At 41.1% G+C, this 20,745-nt stretch overlaps 1 protein-coding gene across 24 annotated transcripts in view; it reads right to left on the bottom strand.

The window, feature by feature from the left end:
* The window catches only part of Celf2 (CUGBP Elav-like family member 2), an 842,569-nt gene that overhangs the window by 167,838 nt on the left and 653,986 nt on the right, over positions 1–20,745 (bottom strand). For 20 of the 24 annotated variants that reach the window (XM_029547668.1, XM_021215268.2, XM_021215269.2 and 17 more), the window contains one exon: positions 11,106–11,302. In XM_029547668.1, the coding sequence (XP_029403528.1) occupies positions 11,106–11,283 (178 nt within the window). In that variant the 5' untranslated portion in view covers positions 11,284–11,302. Of the gene's footprint in view, positions 1–11,105; positions 11,303–11,467; positions 11,898–20,745 lie in introns of those variants that run through there. The other 4 variants (XM_021215267.2, XM_029547672.1, XM_021215266.2 and 1 more) reach the window with 3 other exon arrangements.

Consider the following 20,745-nt stretch of genomic DNA (forward strand, 5'->3'; position numbering starts at 1 on the left):
CCTCTTAGGATTAAGGGACTGGTCAGCTTACTGTGAAGTAGTATCCATTAGGTAGGGAGAGCAGTTCTTTCTCAGCATCCTATGCTAATTACCATTACAGTAGAAAAGGACTTTGCACTGCTAAACCAATCAGGCTGCAATGAATACCTACACGTCCATGGTCACAATTCTTGTTAAACTCAGTGGGTCACAAAACAAACTGAAAAGCCTTGAAGACTAAGAAGGGATCTGTCAGGAAGGGACAGGAAGGGGACATGATAGTGGTCAAAATGCATTATACATATGTGAAAGTGCCCCAAACAAAACTTAAGTAAAACCAAAATCGAAAAGGTGAGATTTGAAGGCCTACACAGTTATTTTTCTCCCCTCCTGGAGAGAAAATGGAAGCTGGGGACTTGCAGGCCTTAGGAACATCACAAATGTAAAGGAAGGCCCCATTTCAAGGTTATACAGCCAATAACACTCTCCAAGGGGACAGGATAGGAGACCACTCAGTGGCACTTCTACAAGCTGGGCAGGAAGCTCCAGCGATACACCCTTCCTGCTGTCACCCATGCGGGGAGGACTTTTTTTCCATGCAGCTGTTCACAGTCCCATGCTCCTAGAAGAAACCTTAACATAGATTGGGTGGAAAAATTTAGCCAGTCTCTTACCAGTGACCTATCTGGATAAACAGATGTTTGTTCATGTTTCCGCAGGGAAATAATGCAGCAGAAGGCCCGCTTGATGCATTGGGGCTGACTCATTATGCCAGTGTAAGAGCGGCACCAGGTCTTATCTCCTTGTATGAATTTGGAAAACCTTCAGAAAGGCACTCTAGAAAGACTTTAACTGATCTTGTTCTAAATTCCACAGAGAGATTAAAGAAGGAACACTAAAAATGAAGAAAAAGAGGAAGGGGGCTATGTGGGTATGATACTGAAAAGGGAAACAGCACACTTCCTGTCACATGACCTCAGCTCCCCTAATCTTTCACTTCATCTCTATCACAGGAAAAGCACTGAACTCTGGAGCTCATAAGCATAATACTTTCTGACCAGCAGGCCACCAAAAGATACTGAATGCCACATGAGTCTGGGCCACCTATTTCCCTTTCCATGATATCTTAACCTTCAAATCATCATTACAAAGGGTTTTGCATCAGCTCTTTTAAGACAGATGGGCAAGGTCCACTCTTGAGAACAGAGAAGTTAGCTGCTGCACCCTCACCTTCTTAACTTTTATACAGTGCTCTATGTTTACCACTTCTATATAAAAGTTTGGCTCATACTCTACTTTACCTGATGTTCCAACATTTCAAGTATAAGCACCAGAATCCCATGGTTTAGTATTAATTCAAAGAGCTTATCTATACAGAGCCTCACTCCATACTTTAGGATCTTTGAAACTTCAATCAGACCTCTTTTTTTGAGAACCCAGCCCCTCATCTTAATTCCTTGCTATGGGTTTCCCCTCTTTTTACCCTTCTGGCTTACTGTTCAGTCCTTTGAAGTTAACCTGCTAGACCTTTCCATGTGGTCCACCTTCCAGACTTTGTGACTCACACTGCTCCCCTTTGGAATGCCTCCATCTACTTGATGTAACTTCAATAATACTTGCTAATACTGGCCATGGTGTCCTAGATAGCAGCAAAAAGGCTCTGCATGGTAAAAAGTGATTAAGCTGCCTGCTCCGTCCAGCTTGCTTCTGCTTCTGGAGTCACTTGTAACACTGAGCGACTGGGGAGCGGTCTGGCTCATTATCCTGTCAGATACCCTTTCCTACACACTTCAATGCCTATAGTACTCATATAACTTTCTATATGTCTATAAATATGATCTCCATCGAATTATAGTAGCATCTATACTTCAAAACAAAGTTAAAATGGAGAAAGAGGGTGAAAAACCAGCTGCACTTTTTGGATCCTGTAGAAGACACTTCTTGGTCGCTTGGCAGGTTGGGTTACAGAATCTGCTTCAGAAACCTAAGGCATACTCACCTAAAAATGCTTTATAATGCTGAGACTCCAGGAGAGATGAAGGGTATCATCACAGAACATTCCATTGTAACCCTTTACTTCTGTTCTCTGATTCCAGCTTATAATCTTTTAATATGAATAGAGAAATTATGTTTCTTTATTCTTCAACATAATCACTGCCTGAAGTATATATTATGAGTTTCTCTAATTTGAGTTAATGCCAGAGTGTGAATAGTGGATTAGTAGAAACTTCTCTCTCAGTCTTTTACAAATAGAGTGAAAAAACACTGATCTTAGATATCAACTTCTGTGGTGTGTGAACTGCTACCTTGATGGTTTTTTTACCATGGTTTGTCCCCATTCACAGATCAGCTCTGTGGAGGGAAACCTGCTACTTTGCATCCCATTTCCATGTAGCTGACCACCCAACTCAAGATAAAAGGAAGCCTGGAGAATGCAGCCCACCATAGTGCCATCATCTCCCATGTGCCTCCTGTGCTCCTCTCTCTATAGTATGTACTCAGCAAAGTTGACCCGAGGCCAGTTCTTTAATATGTCTAACTGTTCTAGTTTTCCGTCAGAGTGTTTCTAATGTTAACCCTAAAGTATCACTGAGACTCCTAAAGTTAATTTTCTACAGAGCTTTACAATATGGGTCAAATATTTTCAATTTCTTTAACCAACTTTCATAAAAGCCAATATACTAGCATCTATCATTTTTGCTACCCAAACAAATCATTTTAAGACAGTATTATTTTAGGTTAATTTCTACTTTCCCATTTGTCTAGTTATCTAATTACTTGGTAGTTTTCAAAGGTTTTGATGATCATGATGATTGTTCTATATATAGTCACAGTGGAACCTTCAGGATGTCTACTTGTAACTGGAGGAAGAACATGTCTTGTAAAAAAGTTTGGGTTAACCAATATTGGAAAATAAAGGTAAGAATAGGTGGTTCCAGAATCACTAAAATTAGGATGAAGAACCTATAATCTGAGATCTTAAGTCTAAATAAACGTTCTTAGCACTTTGGGTAATATATGTAAGAATAAAAAGTGGTATTAACTGCACTAGCATAATTGCACATCTCACAGTGGTTAGAGTTATGAAGGATAACCGGCACTATCAAAAGGTATGTGACATTATTTTTAGTATGCACATTTCAAAGACTTTTAAAATCAATTTAAAACTTTTGTCAGAAGTAAGGTTTGAAGATAGAAGAAAATAAGCATTTTAATTAGAATGTGTGAATTTCTAGGATCACTGGATCCAAAGTGGGGAAGTAAGGCACACCGTGACAGTTCTCTGGCAATGCTGAAGGCAATTCTTCCAAATAAGTAACGGGATTGCCGTATGGAGGACATCTTTCTGGCGAGGAAGCTGGACTGCTTATTTCCAAAGAACTGGTTTCATAATGTCCCCCAGCCTGGCCAGCTAAGTGGCACAATTGTGTGATGGTGCTACAGCTTCTCTACCACAGAGAATCTCACCGGGTGTCACTGAAAGGCGAGTGTGACTTCTCAGCAGGCAAGGCATCAACATAAAGTGGCAAAGGCAAACAGCGAGGCTGTCTAGAAGTCAGTCTACATACAGCCAGCAATATGTGCTGGAGGCATTCGGAGAGACACGAGTCATGAGCCCTCGGTTTTCTCTCATGTGAGATTTCTACCAAAACAAGCTTTCCTCTTCTGTCCAAAGTCTGTACTCTTTAAGTCTTTGGAAGCTGTAATTTCAGAAACCTAGATCTACCAGGGACAAGACAACTGGGGCCTTGCTGAAGGTTTAATGTTCCAGACAGAGGAGAAGCAAAACAAAATAGTCAGAGGCAGTCTTGAGTAATTTCTTGTCCTCTTTGATACTGGCTTTGATACTGGCAGTCTGTGTGTTCTGTATTTCTCTCATTCCCTTTCCTCTTCTTTTCTCTCCAGAGATAAAGATCAAATGTACCCATGGTAAATATTATTTGCTATGGTAGAAACTGCCCTTTGATCGAAGTTACAGAAATCAAACATATCTCAGCCACCCTCTCCACAGTATGAGCCATTAGAAAGGATTCCTTCTTACGAGAACGTAAAGAAAATTATTTTGCATTTCTCAGTCCTTTACCTCAAATCATCCAATGGGTGATATTTAAAATTCCATTTGATAAAAATCTACATTGTTAATTCTTTCATTTATTTTTGTGTGGTGTAATGTATGTACACATGTATAATTGTTCCTGTTCATGTATGTGAGTGCAGCATGAGTTTTGGGAGAAGTCTTCTGTCTCCAGGCACTGGGATTACAGATGCACACTATCATATCCAGCTTTACAAAGGACCCGGGAACTTGAATTCAGGTCCTCACACACTCATAGCAAGCACTTTGCCCTCATTAAGCCATTTTCCTAGCCCTCTAATGATTCTTTTTAACATAACCATATGATGTAACGAGTACCCATCTTTCACAAGGCAGGATTAGGATTTCTGCATACACGTACATAGAAATTCTGCTTGTGTTTTATATTTACCCTGCTGGTCCTCAGTCAGTTAATAATGAAGAAGTATGATGGTAAGTAATACAGAGACTTCTGTTAGGATAAAAGAATTCTTCCTGAGGACCACTAAAAATAGGACAGTCCCACATGATCCAGTGTATCATCTTACCTTTTAAGAAATGTAGGACAGATAGATGTGGTGGCATAGACCCATGTGTATTACTTAAGGGTCTGATAGAGGTTTCAGGAAGAAAGGAATGGCACAAAATGTAGAATCGTATTTTAGCACCTCATTGCAGCCTCTGTACCCCTAGAACCATAACATAAACTGGCCAAGGGTATTCTTTATAAACCTGTAACATTTTCTGAGAAGAATATAGCTTGTAAGATGATCAAGTGCCATTGTACTATACTGACAACATTCATATTTGTTATTTATTGAATATGTAAGACATCTTCCAATGGTAGGTATTACCTCTATCACGTGGATAAAAAAAAAATGGGAGGTTCATTCTGAGCTATCTTACAGTCATAAGTATCAGAAATGGAGATTCATTCTGAGCTATCTTACAGTTGTAAGTAAGTCTCCTGTCTCCAGAGCCCATGCTCATTCTACCAGAACAAGAAGAGTCCTCTGGACTGTGAGCTGTCACTCTGCCCAATTCTGAAATTATAAGAACAGTCAGGCCTTGGTGTCTTCCTGTCACTCCTCACTCGCTGGCCATTGAGCCTCACTCTCAAGAAACTTACCTAAGGTACTGAATAAGGACAGAGCAGGCCAAAGCTAGATTGCATTAATGGATAACTCTCAAACAGTGAATGAGGTCTATGAGATGGAAAGACAGGCCTTGCCATCACATCCTAAAATCAATGGGCCAGTCTCCCAGTCATTGGAAGGAACAGCAGCCTGACTGAAAGGAAGAAGACACTGGAGCAGTGTCCTAAGCATTGTGGGAGCTGCTCTTTGGAAACATGCAGGTGAGATCTCTGCCCAATGGAGATACGAATTTAACCTTTGTTTCACCCAGAAAACACAGCTCTGAGCAATGCAGGGGTGCACAGCTGCATTACTGATGCTCTCCTAACACACTTCATGAAAAAAGGGAAGTTTTGGTTTTCTGGCCTGGACTATATGGAGAGTCAACACAAATCACTTCCACTTTTTTTATGTCTTGGCTTAGAAGTCATTAAAGAAGACGCAGTAAATGTGATCAGCAGTGCACTGTATTAGGGCTGTGGTTCTATTCCTGACTAACCGTCTCAAAGGGTAAGTTATTTTAATTTAATCAGTTATTTTTCATTCCTGTAAAATCAGAATATTAATTTAAATTTAGAAAAACAGACAGCTTTCATTATAGAGCATGTTTCTTCAGAGGCCATTTTGATTTTGGTCCAACCCACATATTTCGTTAGTAGTAGTTATAAGTCCCATGTTTGGTCTTGAACACAGTATCTCCACTTCTTCCAGCATGAAATTCTTCCTTTTTCTCTGAGACAAAGGTATAATCTTTCAGCTTCACTGTCTCTATACTTTAGACCTTGGACAACATATTCCAACGTATCTGCTACCCTTTCGGTCCTTTACCATATCAGGTTAGCTACCCCATCCTCAGGTTCTCTGTGATTCCAATTCTCTGCCTGTTTACAGATCACTAACAAGTTGTCTTTCCTTGCCTCCTGAAGTTCTCCAGAACCACAGCCTCTTAGGGCCCATTGTAAAACACAATCTGAGTGCATCAGGGTCCTTTCTGCTTTTCAATAGTTCTTCTGTTTAATTTTCCAAACCAATAAAGTCTATTCTTTATAAATCCCCAGTATCTCTCAGAAATTTGCTATTTACTACAAAACCAGAGGGGCATCGCTACTAAGTATTATCTACTAAATACTGTATTTCTTCCTCTATGCTGACATTTTCTAAATGTTAGTTCCTCCTAACTGTACTGCTGTCTCAAATTAAGTCTCTTTAATCCTTCTACTGATGTTCTTCAGCTTTCCCTTCTTTCTCTTCATGAGCCCTGAATCAGGTGGGGTTTGTATTTCTATGACCATCTTTGTTCTGTCTTTCCATTAACTGCAGTAGCAGTAACATCAGCAGTACATGTATACAGTGGCTTTTCATGTTCAGAGCGCCGCCAGTAAGGGCATCTATACTCATGACCCCATGCATACACTCTCAACTCCTCTTTGCTTAAACTGCCACCTTGCTTTTGAAATGCTGCTTAGTCCTCACCAGCACAACATTCAACGTATTTTCTTGGCCCTCATTCTTCTTGACCCTTCTGGGGCACCTCAAAATTAAAATGGTTTTGTGGTTCCAAAATTCTCTCCTTATCACTGCTGTCACCAATGTGGACTTCTTCCCCATTTCTTCCACACACACCATGGCTTCTCCCTCCCCACTGCTCTAATTTATTTACCAGTTCCTTCTTTCCACTGCTGACTGTGCCCAGCCACTCACTCCTTTCCCTTACATTCACAGCAGCACCCTTCTCTGAGCACAGCACACAGAACTCACTTCTTTTTTGCTTTTTGCTTAAGTAACATTTCCAGATCTCCCTTTACCTAAAAGAGAAATCTTATTTTTTTTAAATCCTAGAACAAAGACTCTCTAAAACCTGGCCCTATGTTATAAATTCTTAGCTTTGTGATTTGCCTTTTTTCCATTTCATTTCAGACTATGCTCTGCCACCCCCACCCCTCTCTCTCCCTCTCTAAATTATGCTAAGTCCATCCACTTGTAACATTTAATATCAACTCTATTTACTAAAATTCCATTAGTGGTTTTAAATTTTGGTAAAGATGCTTCCTATTCCTATATCTCATAAAATAAAATTCATTTCTTTCTTCTGTGAACTCTAATTTCAGTATGTATATCTTCTTTTCTAGTTACTATTACCCTATTCTTTTATTGTAGTGATCCATGTGTTTACTTTATTGTTTTTCTTAGATTTTTAAGTTTTGAAAAGACAGTTATGATGAAGATTAACAATTAGAATGATAATCTCTTATATTAGGTTCCTACCGTATTCCAGCATGGCTATCACTAACTTAGCATTCTATGAGGACTGTTCCCATTATTTTGATATGACTAACTGAACTGCCCAGTGAAATACTTATAGGGAATCAGAGCCAGGAAGTGGATTTATGCATGTCTGGTTTTAAAGGCCATGTTTTACCTACTCTGTACTATTTCTCATCATCTGTAGAAGTGGCTGATAATCGTGGAATAAAACATGCTCCTCTTGGGCTGAGGAGATGGTTCAGCGAGTAAACCACTTGCTATACAAATACGAGAGCTATCTGAGTTCAGCTCTGCAGATCCATGGAAAGCCAAGTGTAGTAGCACACATTTGTAACTGGAGCATTCCTACATAGAGATGAGAGGAAAGACTGCCTCCAAAAGGCAGCTTCCAAAGTGTGGCTGGCACACACTGGAACAAAGAAGAAAGAGATCAAATAAGGTGGAAGGCAAGGCCTGACACCTAAGGTCATCCTATGATCTCCACATGTGTGTTCTCACATGGCTGTACACAAACATGTACACAAATAAAATGGGGATTAAAAAAAATTTCCTCTTAAATCTTAAAAGGGTAAGACAGTCTTAGAGTTCCTAGTTTCTGAATCTGCTTGAATAATGCATCTGTAAGAAAGAGGAAGAGGAAGAGGAGGAGGAAGAGGAGGAGGAAGAGGAGGAAGAAGAGGGAAAAAAGAAGAAGAAATGGCTTACACTTCAATTCTTAAAGAATGAAAACAGGGCAAAGCTTTTACTCCTCAAGATTAAAGAGAACATAGGATGCAAAGAAAAAGAAAATCCTAACTCACCTGGATTAAGTAGTCGTGTAACTTTTGCCTCTTTCCTTGGAACCATCAAGGCCAATGAGGCAATGAATCAAGGCCATCCAAAAGCCTTGCTTAGGTAATTTAAATCACATTTAAACAAAGCCTCCAGTAATTCTAGTTTTTGAGGGTCTGGCATCAATACTGTGTAAACATGGTAACTGTACTCTGCTGACAGAGTCAAAATCAATGTAAATTTGGGATTCAGTTTTACATATTAACAGGTAAAATTATATGTGGTATACATGGATAGTGACGCAAAGAAAATGGTAGCTGTTGCTTTCTACATGTAAGCAGCTAAGAACTGTTTGCCTCTGAGAACAATGTCATTACAGGGCCCAAATCCCATCACAGCAGAGATGCCTGTACAACAGAAGCCCTTTCAAGCCTTGGCTGACAGCCCCTATATTTCAAGCAATATTTGATCGGAGACTTCAGTTCACAGGAATAGAAGCTGACCTGCATTTCCAAAGGTAAGATTTGAATGATTTCATCTCTAACTCCTATCCCATAATACCATGAGTTGGAGAGATGTACAATCTAAACCCATGAGTAAAAAAACTAAACACAAAGGCAGAAATGAAACCATCAGTACTCTTAAAGGGAGAAACACAGTCTTTCCACTTGGGGACACTTAGCTATGAAAATGAAGCCATGAAATGAAGCAGATGATGCTTTTGTTTCTTTTTAATCTCATCTCACTGAGAGACAAAACAGTTAAGCTTCTGAAGACTGATGAACTGTGTCCAGAAAGTTTCTACTAGCTGGGAAAACTAGGCTCCATTTCCACACTTTCCTCAGCCTTGGCATCCTCATCTGTAAACTGTGACTGATACTCTCTACCTCCCAACTTTTGGTAAAAGCTAAATGGAAGCACATATAAAGCACTCAGTAGAGAGTCTGATATGTTGCACATGCACCGCAGAGTCCCTGTATTTAGTTTCTCTCCCTCTTCAAAAGCTTGACCTTCTTAATTACATAGAAAAACCAGTGAACAGAAGTTGAGAAAATATGTAGTCTCAAATGTAGTCTGGATTAGGTATTGCTCAAAGGAACACATGACTAGGCCATACATAGAATATACTTGACTGGGAGAAAGGTCTTGGGACCAATGTAAGAAACACATATTCAGAAGATAGAAAGCAAGCAATCCGGCATCATAGTAACAATTGACTTCTGGGTATCTTGCCATTCATCCTTTTGAAAAAGGCCAATAAAGCCAATATCAGGGTTCCATTTTCCGAGGAGAAGATGCAGATTGCCTGCTGCTGTGACTCAGTTCTTTTGGGTACTACTTTAGGTAAAGTTAAAGGACTTGTTTGAAAACTAATTAGTCCAGAACCATGCATTATGGTGTCTCTCATATGTAGGATAGTATGAAAATATTACAGTGAAGTCCTAATTTCTTTGTGTGGAAAACATGTAAATACTCACAAAGGTTTCTAACATAACTCTGATTTCTGTGGTTTCACAGTTCACTGATATTAGATATTAGAGCCTATTTATCTAATTATAGGCAATATTGTTTGTAGGTACAACATTCTAGTCTTTTAAAAACAGCCATTGTGTTAAATGTTATGTTCGGGAGAGAACTACTTTATTAACAAAATGTGAAGGTGGGTTTGTCTACCTTTACAAATCTTTGGGCTTTTAAATTAAAAAGTTTCCCAAAGCCCAGTAGACCTCAGTACCATAAAGGACAGGAGATAGTTCAGCACTCCACAGAATTACAGACTATTAACCTTAAAGTTTTCTTATTCTTTTATTTTTAAAAGGCTCAGAAAAAGTGTAAGGTAAGGTTCATGTGCCTAACTAAATAGCACGTACAAGCCAGAAGAGGAGCTCCCTCTTACAAGATGCACATGAAAATAAAACAACAAGCTGGAAAGAAATAGTAAAGCCCAGAGAAAAAGGAACTGTGATATCCTTAGGAAAGAGGCCCTGAGAAGAGAGATGAAAAAAGAACCAAGTCACTAAAGCAAAAAGGTTAAAATAGCAACAGAAACCAAGTGGTAGCAGTCGAGGAGGCATTTAAAATGTAGTCTATACAGAGCCGACAATGGAGGACTTAAAAACACAGAAGCATCAACCAAATTCTTGGCCTCTATTTCAATAATTACAACCTCTACCCAATCACCATTATCTTAAAATGGAGGCAGTAACAAGCATCAAACTTTTCCCTTTGATCTTACCTCTGTTAAGGGTGTACGCCTTGACTATTCTGAAGGTGTGTTAACTACCTATGCCACTAGGGCACTGCCCCTTGTTCAAGCAGGCACAGTTCTCTTAATGATCTCTGGTGCCCCAAAGAATGGGCACCTGTCCTCAAGGTGAACCCTTTCTCTCTCCCACCACTGTTTGCAGGTCACTTCAAGGTCTCCACAGGCTGCAGGAAAGTGTAATCTACTGGTGATTACATGAGAAATCATGAAAAGTAGCACAGAAAGAGTTAGCTCCTCAAGTACAAGGCTTAGAAAGACCATTCCTTAAAGCAGCAGCAACTCCGCCCAGAGATCACATTGCTTAGAATGTGACCTCATAGGAGCAATCAGGAGACCATAAAAAGCTGGGCAGCATTTCTGCCCTCCTTCTTGAGTCCCACCTGTCCCAGCAGGCGGGAATTCTGGGAGGAGCCCTGAGGCACAGCCAGAACACCAGGGCTGGAGGCACCAGCTGCTCTCAGCCTGCCCTGCCTTTCTCTTTGTCGCCCTCTCTCCTGCCCTGCATTCTGAGGGTTCTAGGATATCTAGCCAGCTCAGGGGTGCCCACACCAGTTACCAAACCCGCCCTGACAGCTGAGTGACCCCTACCCCATGCACCACATGCTTTTTGTACCTTTACTCTGGGGAGGGTTCTGACTCCGGTCCCGGAGGACGTTGATCTGGTAGACAGCTCCATAAGGCTCAAAAAGTTCTTTCAGCTCCTTTTCCGACCAGGACCTAGGGATCTGTCCGACAAACATCTTAATGGCATCTGGGTCTGGCTGGTCTGAATGATCCAAAGCTCCGTTCATCTTGTTGGCTGTGCCGTTACTGTCAAAAACGGAACCAGGAGCCAGAGTTAGGGCTTCAGGGTGAAGGACAGGAAGAAAAAATAGTGGGGGTTGGGGGTGAGGAGGCGGAAAGAGGAAGAGGAGCACAGGGGAAAGTGCCTAATGAGTCGTAGACATTTGATGAAGTAAAACAAAGCAGAGGCACCATTAGGTTGCTTCTCAGCAGCAGCGTGATGCTTTCACTGCACGCTGCTGCTGTTCAGCATTGACTCCGGAGCACAGGGCAGTGACTGGCCGCCTGTCACCCAGGGCATGGGCATCTCAAAACCCAGGCTTGGGAGGCAGCTGCAAGTTAAGTGCAGGTCTCAATTGGCAAGGCTGCCATCAACACATCACAAATCGGCAGCATTATCAGCTCGGCACTGGTTATCCCTGAGAAAGAAAGGCAGAGCTGGATTCTGCTGGATTTCTCACCCTCTCCCCCATTCCCCGCCCTTTTTCAGAGGTTTTGGAAGAGAGGTGGTAATAATAAAGTCACATGGAAAGAAAATGAAACACTTGGCAGTCCATCAGATGACTAATGCAAGATGCTGATGATGAATTTGCAGAGTGCGAGAGGCATCCATGTGTGCATCAAATTAGTACGTTGTTGCTGCTCAGAATGGAAAGCGCTCCAGCTATGCAGCTCAGTGCAGCTGATTGGCTGCTTGCACTGGAGAAAAGGGCCAGAGCATGGGGGGGGGCTCCCCTTTAAAAAGCACATTGTTTATGGGACCCAAGCACAAAGGGCTTAATTCAGAGAGGCAAAAGTGATCTCAGAATTGCTTGCTTTGTGTTGGGGAAAAAATACACCACAGAAAGTTGAGTTCCCACTAAAGGACACTGAATATTTCAAATCTTTCACACTCCATAAATTGTTCTCTGTATATCTGACTTCCAGATGTTGCACTTAAGTTCTAAACAATCACACGTTTGGGAAAGAGAAGAAAAAGGTCTGCTTTTTCTTCTCCTAGCTTCAGTAAATATTTGGGGTGGATACAAAGGATGAAAGCATAAGCTTTTATATGTCTTCCTATCATTTCCCAGACCCAAATTTGGGAGAGAACACTTGTCACAAACCTGATATAATGAAGTCATTTCTTTATACCCTTTCTTTATAACCCCCACCTAACTAACACACTGTCTATACCCCAGGTCTTCTCTTTAGAATGCTAAATGCCTCTGAAGATGCTTCATCAGTCTGTGGAAATGCAGCCCAGTAGCTACAGCCTTTTAAGCAGGCGACCACTTCACTATTTAATCATGTCAGAAAGAAGAAACACTAAGCAGGTGTGATTTCACTGTTGCCTCTGCGAAATACCAAAAATGCACTAGAAAAAGATCTTAAGCAGAGTTCCTTATTTTGTTGCAAGAAACAGACAAACAAAAAGAACACTTTAAAGATGCTGCAGGTCTAAACTCATTACACCTGAGTGCCCCCTATCCCTAAAGCATGCCTGCACTCTTTAGCATGGGAAAAACTGGGAGCTATGGAAGGCAGTTCCTGAATTTGAGGACAACCTAATCTACATACTGAAAAGTTTGTCACATTCACATAGACAACCCCCTCCCTCAAAAGCTGTGTCCTTGTAGAATGAAAAAAAAAAAAAAAAAAACCAAACCCAAAAATACTCAATTCAGAGAGGCAATGTCAGACCCCCTTCACTAGGTGTTGCCTTGATCTCTACATCTCTACCACCTCCCCATGTGACCACTTTGTTTTTTATCACTGAAGTAACATGATACATTTTTAGAGCATTTGCTAATCAATCTTATTGTTATAAAAATACTCTACTGAATAAAATATTGAATACAAAATCTTTTTTTTAACAATTCAGGTATAATACAATGCTTGTTTATATTACCCTAGACCATTTATCTTGCTTTCACACATCTATCTTATTTCCCATCACTGAGATGGAGCTGGGGGCTGTGACTGCACAGGGTGAGGTGGCGCAGCCCTTTGCAGTAGAGGATGCCATGTTTATAGCACTTTGAAAGCTGAGAGTGTGGCAAGACTTACTTTTGGGACAGGAAGGACTCGTGGTTACTGCTGTTGACAACCAGCTAGATGAGAAGAGGAAGGTATTGCCACAAGTCTAAGTTAACAGAAAGCGGAAGTTGGACAATGACTCATATAGAGCAAGAGTTAGACTGCAGTATAGTTGTCTAATATCTAAACAGAGTTCTGGAGCAAGCACTAATTAATGCTCACATCACAAATGAACAATCCTTTTATGGTTTACCAAATAACAGAAACTAAGGAATCAAAGGAGGAGGGAAGCTACCCAGAGCTCCTTTGGTCTTCCTACAGTACAAAGTGCTCACTTCATGTCTCCCAGTTGGTTGTCTGTCCTAGACACCTTGGACCTCTTACCATTCAAAGGGCAAATACATGGGCTCTGTACCCTGACAGCACTGCCTTCTACTGTGCTACTTGGAGCTTCAGATCCTTCATCTATAAAATGGCAACAACAGATAACACCTCATAGAGGCACATAGCCCAGAATGTTCTATAAATGTCTTGCTATTCTCACTGTGAATGCGTTTCCTTTACACACTCACCACAAGTAATCACCATAAATCTATTTTTTACTTAAAAATTCTTTTGGTGTAAATCCAAATATGACTCACATCTTTAGTAATAATAGTATAATAGTATCTTATATATACCAATACTATGCTATTCTACATTACTTTAAAAAAAAAATTGGTCTTGGTTCTTTGTGTGTGTGTGTGTGTGTGTGTGTGTGTGTGTGTTTTCAGTCTTACTTTGTAGACTTGGCTGCCTGGCCTGAACTGGCTATATAGAACAAACAGCCTGACCTTGAACTCAGAGAGATCTGCTTGCTTCTGCTTAACAAGAGTTAGGATTCCATGGGTGAACAACTACATCTGGCAGTGATTTAAATTTTTAATCTTTAAGACAACCCTATGAGAAAGTAGTTTTTCAAATGCCAACATCTGAGAAATAAGTTCTCTTCCTAAGGATACCAGATTATGAACTAAAGTTAGAATCCAAATCTATGCCCCTGGGTCCCAAACTGCTAAGTATTTCTAATCCACCATGTGGCTAAACATTCTGTACAGTATGGCTTGAGTGGAGTACAGACAGCTCAAAACAAATCAAAGACAAATTCCAAAGCAAGTCCTACTGGGTTTCTTGAATCACACTCCCAAATAAGAACAGGAATTCTGGGAAAATGCACACACACCACTCTCCTATCTCTGGGAAACTAGCTGCGAACCACCCGGTTCACGAGTCTTTAAGGCTGCTTTGAGACTCACACCTTCTCAATTACCACAGAAGAAGATCACCATCTGTCCAGAGCCTTTTTTCTCTACTTCTAGAAAGTCACTCCGCTGAGTAGCTGCCACGTATCCTTTTTATATCTTTCTTGTCTGCCATCTTGCAAATGATCATTTGGGAAGTGTACAATAATTCTGTCTGTAGGAAAATGTAGCCATATAGTATAAACTAAAACCACCACCAAACACTCCCAATCAAAAACATTTATTTGGGCTATTCATACGACAATGACCCTCTTATTATTACTTTGCATTTTGGTGTATAACAATTTTGTTATCTTTGTTTTAATACACTTGACCTTCTTTGGACTCTGCGTCTTTTCTCTTGGCTGAGGAATATTTCTTGTTAACCTGCTGACTTCGGTTCTTTCTCATGTGGCTGTAGGACAGGGACTTCCGAGTTGGCCAAAGATCATGTGTCAATCATGGTTTAAGTTAAGCTTGGGGGGGTTCTTGCCAGGGACCATAGGTATCCAAGGTACTTGTCATAGATAATTATAGATACATATACAGCCATCTCAGCAAAACCCTCTACTAAGAGCTTTGTCAGAAAAGAGTCTGCATGACTTGGAATACTAGGACTAGCTTGCTTTTCTTATTCCGTACTTTCCAAGGAACACAGTATAGTGCCTTCTACAGTGTACAACTTTAGATTCAAATCTAAATAATATTAATAGAGGGCCTACCATCTGCCAGAAACCTCTGCCAAGTATCTGACACACAATAACATAATAGCTCTTTGGAATCATCTTCATTTTAGAAAGGAAGCAAATGAGGTCCACAGAAGTAAGGTGCCTTTCCCCAATGTAATCTCTATGAGAAAACACACTGTAAAATATGGATACAGTAAGATTTAAAAGCCAATTGTCTGCCCTTCTTGTTCCATGAACTAAACTTCTCTGGAGAAACCCTGAGGTAGTGGTGTTTCATGAGACTCTGTGGCCACTAGCAAACCTTGGACACAAACATATACGTCTGTGGGCACCTTGCCTGAAAACTTCAACAGGACCCTGAATACCAATTGTGTTTTGCCCTTGGCAAAGGACCTATTCTATGATTCCTCTAGGACAGGTGCCAAGTGGCACGGGAGCATAAGTCAGAGAGCACGTGGTCAGGGACACTGCTGGCATGAGCCTCAGAGTTAGGATGAAAAGTGACGCTAGTGGGAGGGCCACTTGAGGGCTCACATGCAGCTTCCAGCACTGCACTGACCTACTTCCCTACTCCATTTCCTAGCAAAAAGAAATCAGATCAACAGAGAACATGCGAACCCATCCGTGTGTCCTCTGAGAAAGCAGGGTACCATTCAATAGAAGTGGTTCAATGTATTATTATTATTAACTTCAGGAAAACATTTTATAAGGCCTAAAAATTTTCAAGTTTCCTTTTCAAGACTGGAAGCAAAGAAACAGATCTTTGATTTTGTATTTTATCCTATATTTGTTTTCTATATTTAATTTCCTTTATCTCAAAAAAAAGCAACAAACTTACAAAGCCAAAACTACTATGTAAAAAAAACAAAAAAAATCCTGTCTCTGAATACCTTTGTCTGAAGATAGCTGATCTTCTTGGTCTTAGTAAATAATAACATTGTTTTTACCCTGTTATTTGTTTGGTCTTTACCTTACTGTTTTTATTTCTTGGGATGAGTGTATTGGTTCAATCCAGGTCCGTGCTGATAGAAATGATCCCTACCTCTATATCCCTATCACTAGCCTACTGCAGTATGCCAGACAGTACATATTGCCACTGAGTACTCAACTATGGTTAAGGCAACTATATAAACACATTTTATTAATTTTATTTAGGTAGCTCTAGAAAGAAATATACCTTCTTTCCTCCTTTTAAAACATTAGCTAGAGCTGAGACTCACCTAAACATATTATTCTGAGGGCGCCGTTTTGAAAATACTATTAAAGTTGAGTTGCATAACCATAAGCAGATAACGGGCCAAAGGAGCTAGCCTTGGCTCAGCATCAATTTAACTGTGTGCCCTCAAGGAAAATCAAACAACTCCTCTGTACCTCATTCATCCCACTGTAAACCAAAGAGAACAAATAGTAATTTATTTAAACATAAATTATAACATATGGTTATAATTTCTACAAAAAGACTATAAGAAATATAAATACTTGTATTCATATAAATACTTGCATTAATGTTTTAAAAAATGTGCTATTTCCAGTGTGTTGGATGCAGAGAATGACTTACTGAAAAGATAATTTAGACATTATAACCAGCTGCTTGAAACTGTAGTATAATTCCACATCCTGTGTCTAATTTAATCCCCAAAGCTCAAGGCATATACATACAGGCCAGAGAGTTGACAAGGTGTCATGTATGCTGTGGGGAGCAACACAGGCTTAGATGGAACTGTGAGTGGCCAACTGCCAAGGGTGCTACCAAAGAGCCATCTCTCTCAATATGTCCCAACGTTCTTCCTAACAAAATGAGCTGCATCTCATCATTTCAGTCAGCTGACAAAGCCACTCTTTACACAGGTTTAGGAATAATTATCTAATACCACGTGTACTTAAGAGAGAGCACACAAAAGACTAGGCTGTTTGGTTGTCATGGCAAACTATCCAGGACAGAGCTGCATAAGGCAACAGAGGAAGAAAGGACTGGCAACATGTCTGGTGCTTCTAGAAGGGTACAGGATGGGCATGAAATTCAGCAGTACTAAAAGTCTTCTGCACTGTCCATCTGGGCAGTGTTGGTCATTTAAAAAGAACATTATCTTCTCCACAGAATGGCAGCATGGCAACCAGGAACCAGGCAAAAACACCATATAGAGTCTTTAGAAGCCAAGCTACCCACACGTGTCCTAACTATACCTAGGTTGTTACATAACATGTAACAATAATGATGCTCCTGTATATACTTGGAAGACACTGTTAACACTTACCATGTATAGCAGAACCTTTTGAATTACAGGCATGCCAATTATAAAATAAGGGCCTACATTCTCTGGGGTGAAATGGTACTATATCAGCAACCAAAAACTTCATGGAAGATTAACTGGAATAAATAATACTCAAAATATCTGAAGGAGATAAAAATTCCTTTCAATCATCAAATTTTAAGTAAATTAGCTTGTGTTACTCTGAAGAAAAAATTCAAGGTTACTTTATGTACACATACATGTAATATTGCTTGCCCATAAGATTTTTACAAAAAATGAGGGGAGGATCCCCAATAAAGGATCTAGAGAAAGTACCCAAGGAGCTGAAGGGGTCATCAACTATAGGAGGAACAGCAATATGAACTAACCAGTACCACCAGAGCTCATGTCTCTAGCTGCATATGTAGCAGAGGATGGACTACTCGGCCATCAATGGGAGGAGAGGCCCTTCCTCTTGCGAAGATTCTATGCCCCAGTACAGGGGAATGCCAGGGCCAGGAAGTGGGAGTGGGTAGGTTGGGGAGCAGGGGGAGGGGAGAGGGTATAAGGGATTTTCAGAGGGGAAACTAGGAAAGAGGATAGCCTTTGAAATGTAAATGAAGAAAATTTCTAGTAAAAAAAAATGAGGGGAAAAGAAATGTTGTAAGAGTATATAGGACAGATGGAAGGCACCCAGAGGCCTGCCTGCTACATGGCCCACTCAGAGCAGGAACCACTCAGAGTGGTGGAGAGCTGGCAGAGAGTGAGTTGATGTGTTTGAGCACTGTGACAGAGAGGTAGAGCTGAAGACACAACAGTGAAGAGAAATAGCCTGCGCTGAGAAGCCTGTCCTGCCACCTGAGCTCATGGAGAAGTCCTGGCCTGTGCTGCCACTAAAGGCCATGTCTCAGTGTATGGCCATGCAGCAGCCGGGGTCTGTGCCAATATCCATGGCTCATATTACCGCCAAAGGCCATGGGGGCATCCCTGAACTGGGCTGCCACCTAGGACAATGTTGCTGTCCAAGGGCTGTGCAGAGCTAGCCCTGACCCTCACTGCTGCAGCACTCTAGAATGCTGACCCCACACCTCACCTGGGAAGCACAGTACAGCCAGCCCTGGTGGTGGGGGTAGGGGTGAGCCGGGCCCCAAAGCCTTGAGAGACAAAGAGCTGGCCTTGCCTTTTGCCAGCCTGGGCACTGAGTGAGCTACTGGGCTGTGCTGGGGAACTGGAGAAGGTAGTATGGGCGCCAAAGAGCTGCAAGGTTGACCAAGTCAGCTACTACACAGGCCCAGATCCAGGGCTTTGAGTTGGCCTATTGGAACCCCATCTATGTGGACAAATGAAGGGGTGGAACAAGCAGGGTGAAAGCAGCTTAGGATATGGATCTCCTTGACTCAGGACAGCAACAGAACATCTGAGGGGAGTGCCGGTGAGGATCCAGTATTGATGGTGTAGCAGGAGCCTTGAACCAGATCAATGACTCATTGCAGGGAACATTTCCAAGTAAAGGTGTGTGGACAAAAGGCTGCACTGTGTGACACACTGTGATACACTACAGCTTCCACAATGAGATGTGGGCTTTTTTGTTTTGAATTGTTGTTCTTGTTGTTTGTGTTTTGGGTGGGGGAAGGTTGCAAGGTCAGAGGGTGGATAGGAAGGGATGGGGGGATAGGGTAGGATTGGGGTGTATGATGTGAAATTCACAAAAAGTCAATAAAAAGTTTTTTTAAAGGGTGTACAAGAAAATTTTTTTCTTTCATAAACAACTTAGAAACAACACACTTGTCATGGATGTTTTACTAAACCACTAGAGTTAATACTGGATTGTATTTGGTCAGAGATCTGAAAGCTATACATCTGTTATCAGGGTAAAAAGTAACCCTGACTCACAGGGACCGTTCCTCTTTAAGAAAGGTCCCAGAATACCAGCATTGGACTCACCGAGTGAAAGGAAAACCTGATTACCTTGTCTCCATTGACTGCCAGTAAAAGGCAGGAAGCGGGAAACCCTACAAAGAAGTAAATTTGGAGGCATGCAGGGGGTGCGTGATGGCTGAGCACACAATAACCCTTGCCGGCTAGGCTGCCAAGCACTGGCTGCAGACTGCCTTCAAGGACAATTTCCTTTCCTGCTGTGCTTTGTCAGAAACTGTTCCGTGGACCTTGGGGCTTGAGCAGACGGCATTTTCACTACGCAGATAGGTATTTCTGAGGAATGTTTAGAAATGGCACCAGGGAAACAATCATTTCAAACAAGAGATACAGAGACCCTCATCTTTCCAAAGTGCAGACTCACACTGACACACCCTCCAGTGACAGCCGACTGCTTCCACTTTACAGGGTCAGAAGTCTTCAGGCTGCCAATTGAGAATGTCTTCCCAGTTTGTTTTACTTGCTCATACCTGACTGCTGAATGTGCCTGTCACTGTGGGAAAGGAACTGAAATGGCTCTTTAGGAAGATTGAGAGGATATTATTTTGGCTATCAATGAACTGAAAATTAAGATTGTTATGAAATGAAGATAAACACTGCAGGAAATCAGTGCGGGTCCCCACTTCCCAAAATGAACACTGATTTTTCCCTCTTACTCCCTAGCTCACCTGTGTATAATCTAACTTAAAGTAACAAGATAAGAAAATACAAAAATAAATTTCACACAAAAGAGGGAGAAACAATACAGACATGATGTCTGGTTTCCTGCAGAGCAGGTTTTTCCAACTGTAGTGAAAGCAGTGTCCTGTATAAGACAGGTCCCAAGGAAGCCTCCCATCAGCCCCTATTCACTGCATGCATGCTGGATCCAAGTCTGACTCTATGATTGCTCTATGGAGAATTCAAGCACCCTACAAGTTATAACCACAGAGAGTCCTTGTCATTTCTTCCCATTCCTGTTTGCATTTTATAATTTGTGTGTATGTATGTGTATGTGGGTGCATGCTTGTGTGTGTGTGTGTTGGAGCACTGGGGATCCAAAGTAAGGTCCTCAGATTTCCTTGGCAAGCACTTTACCAACGGACGCAACTCTTCAGCTGCTTCTCATTCTAACTGTTAAGGACTTGTTTATGTCAGACATATGCTAAGTGTAATAGAGATATCTGAAAAATATATAATTTATATTATTTATGAGCAGAAGCACATATAAGAATCAAGATGTAAAGTGGTACGATCTTTAATAGAACAAAATATATAGCATGGTCTTTTAGTAAGGCAGCAACAAGTGACTAATATAGTCAAGATCAATATTTACA

The sequence above is a fragment of the Mus pahari genome, chromosome 16, assembly GCF_900095145.1.
Source record: "Mus pahari chromosome 16, PAHARI_EIJ_v1.1, whole genome shotgun sequence".
Classification (NCBI taxonomy): Eukaryota; Metazoa; Chordata; class Mammalia; order Rodentia; family Muridae; genus Mus; species Mus pahari.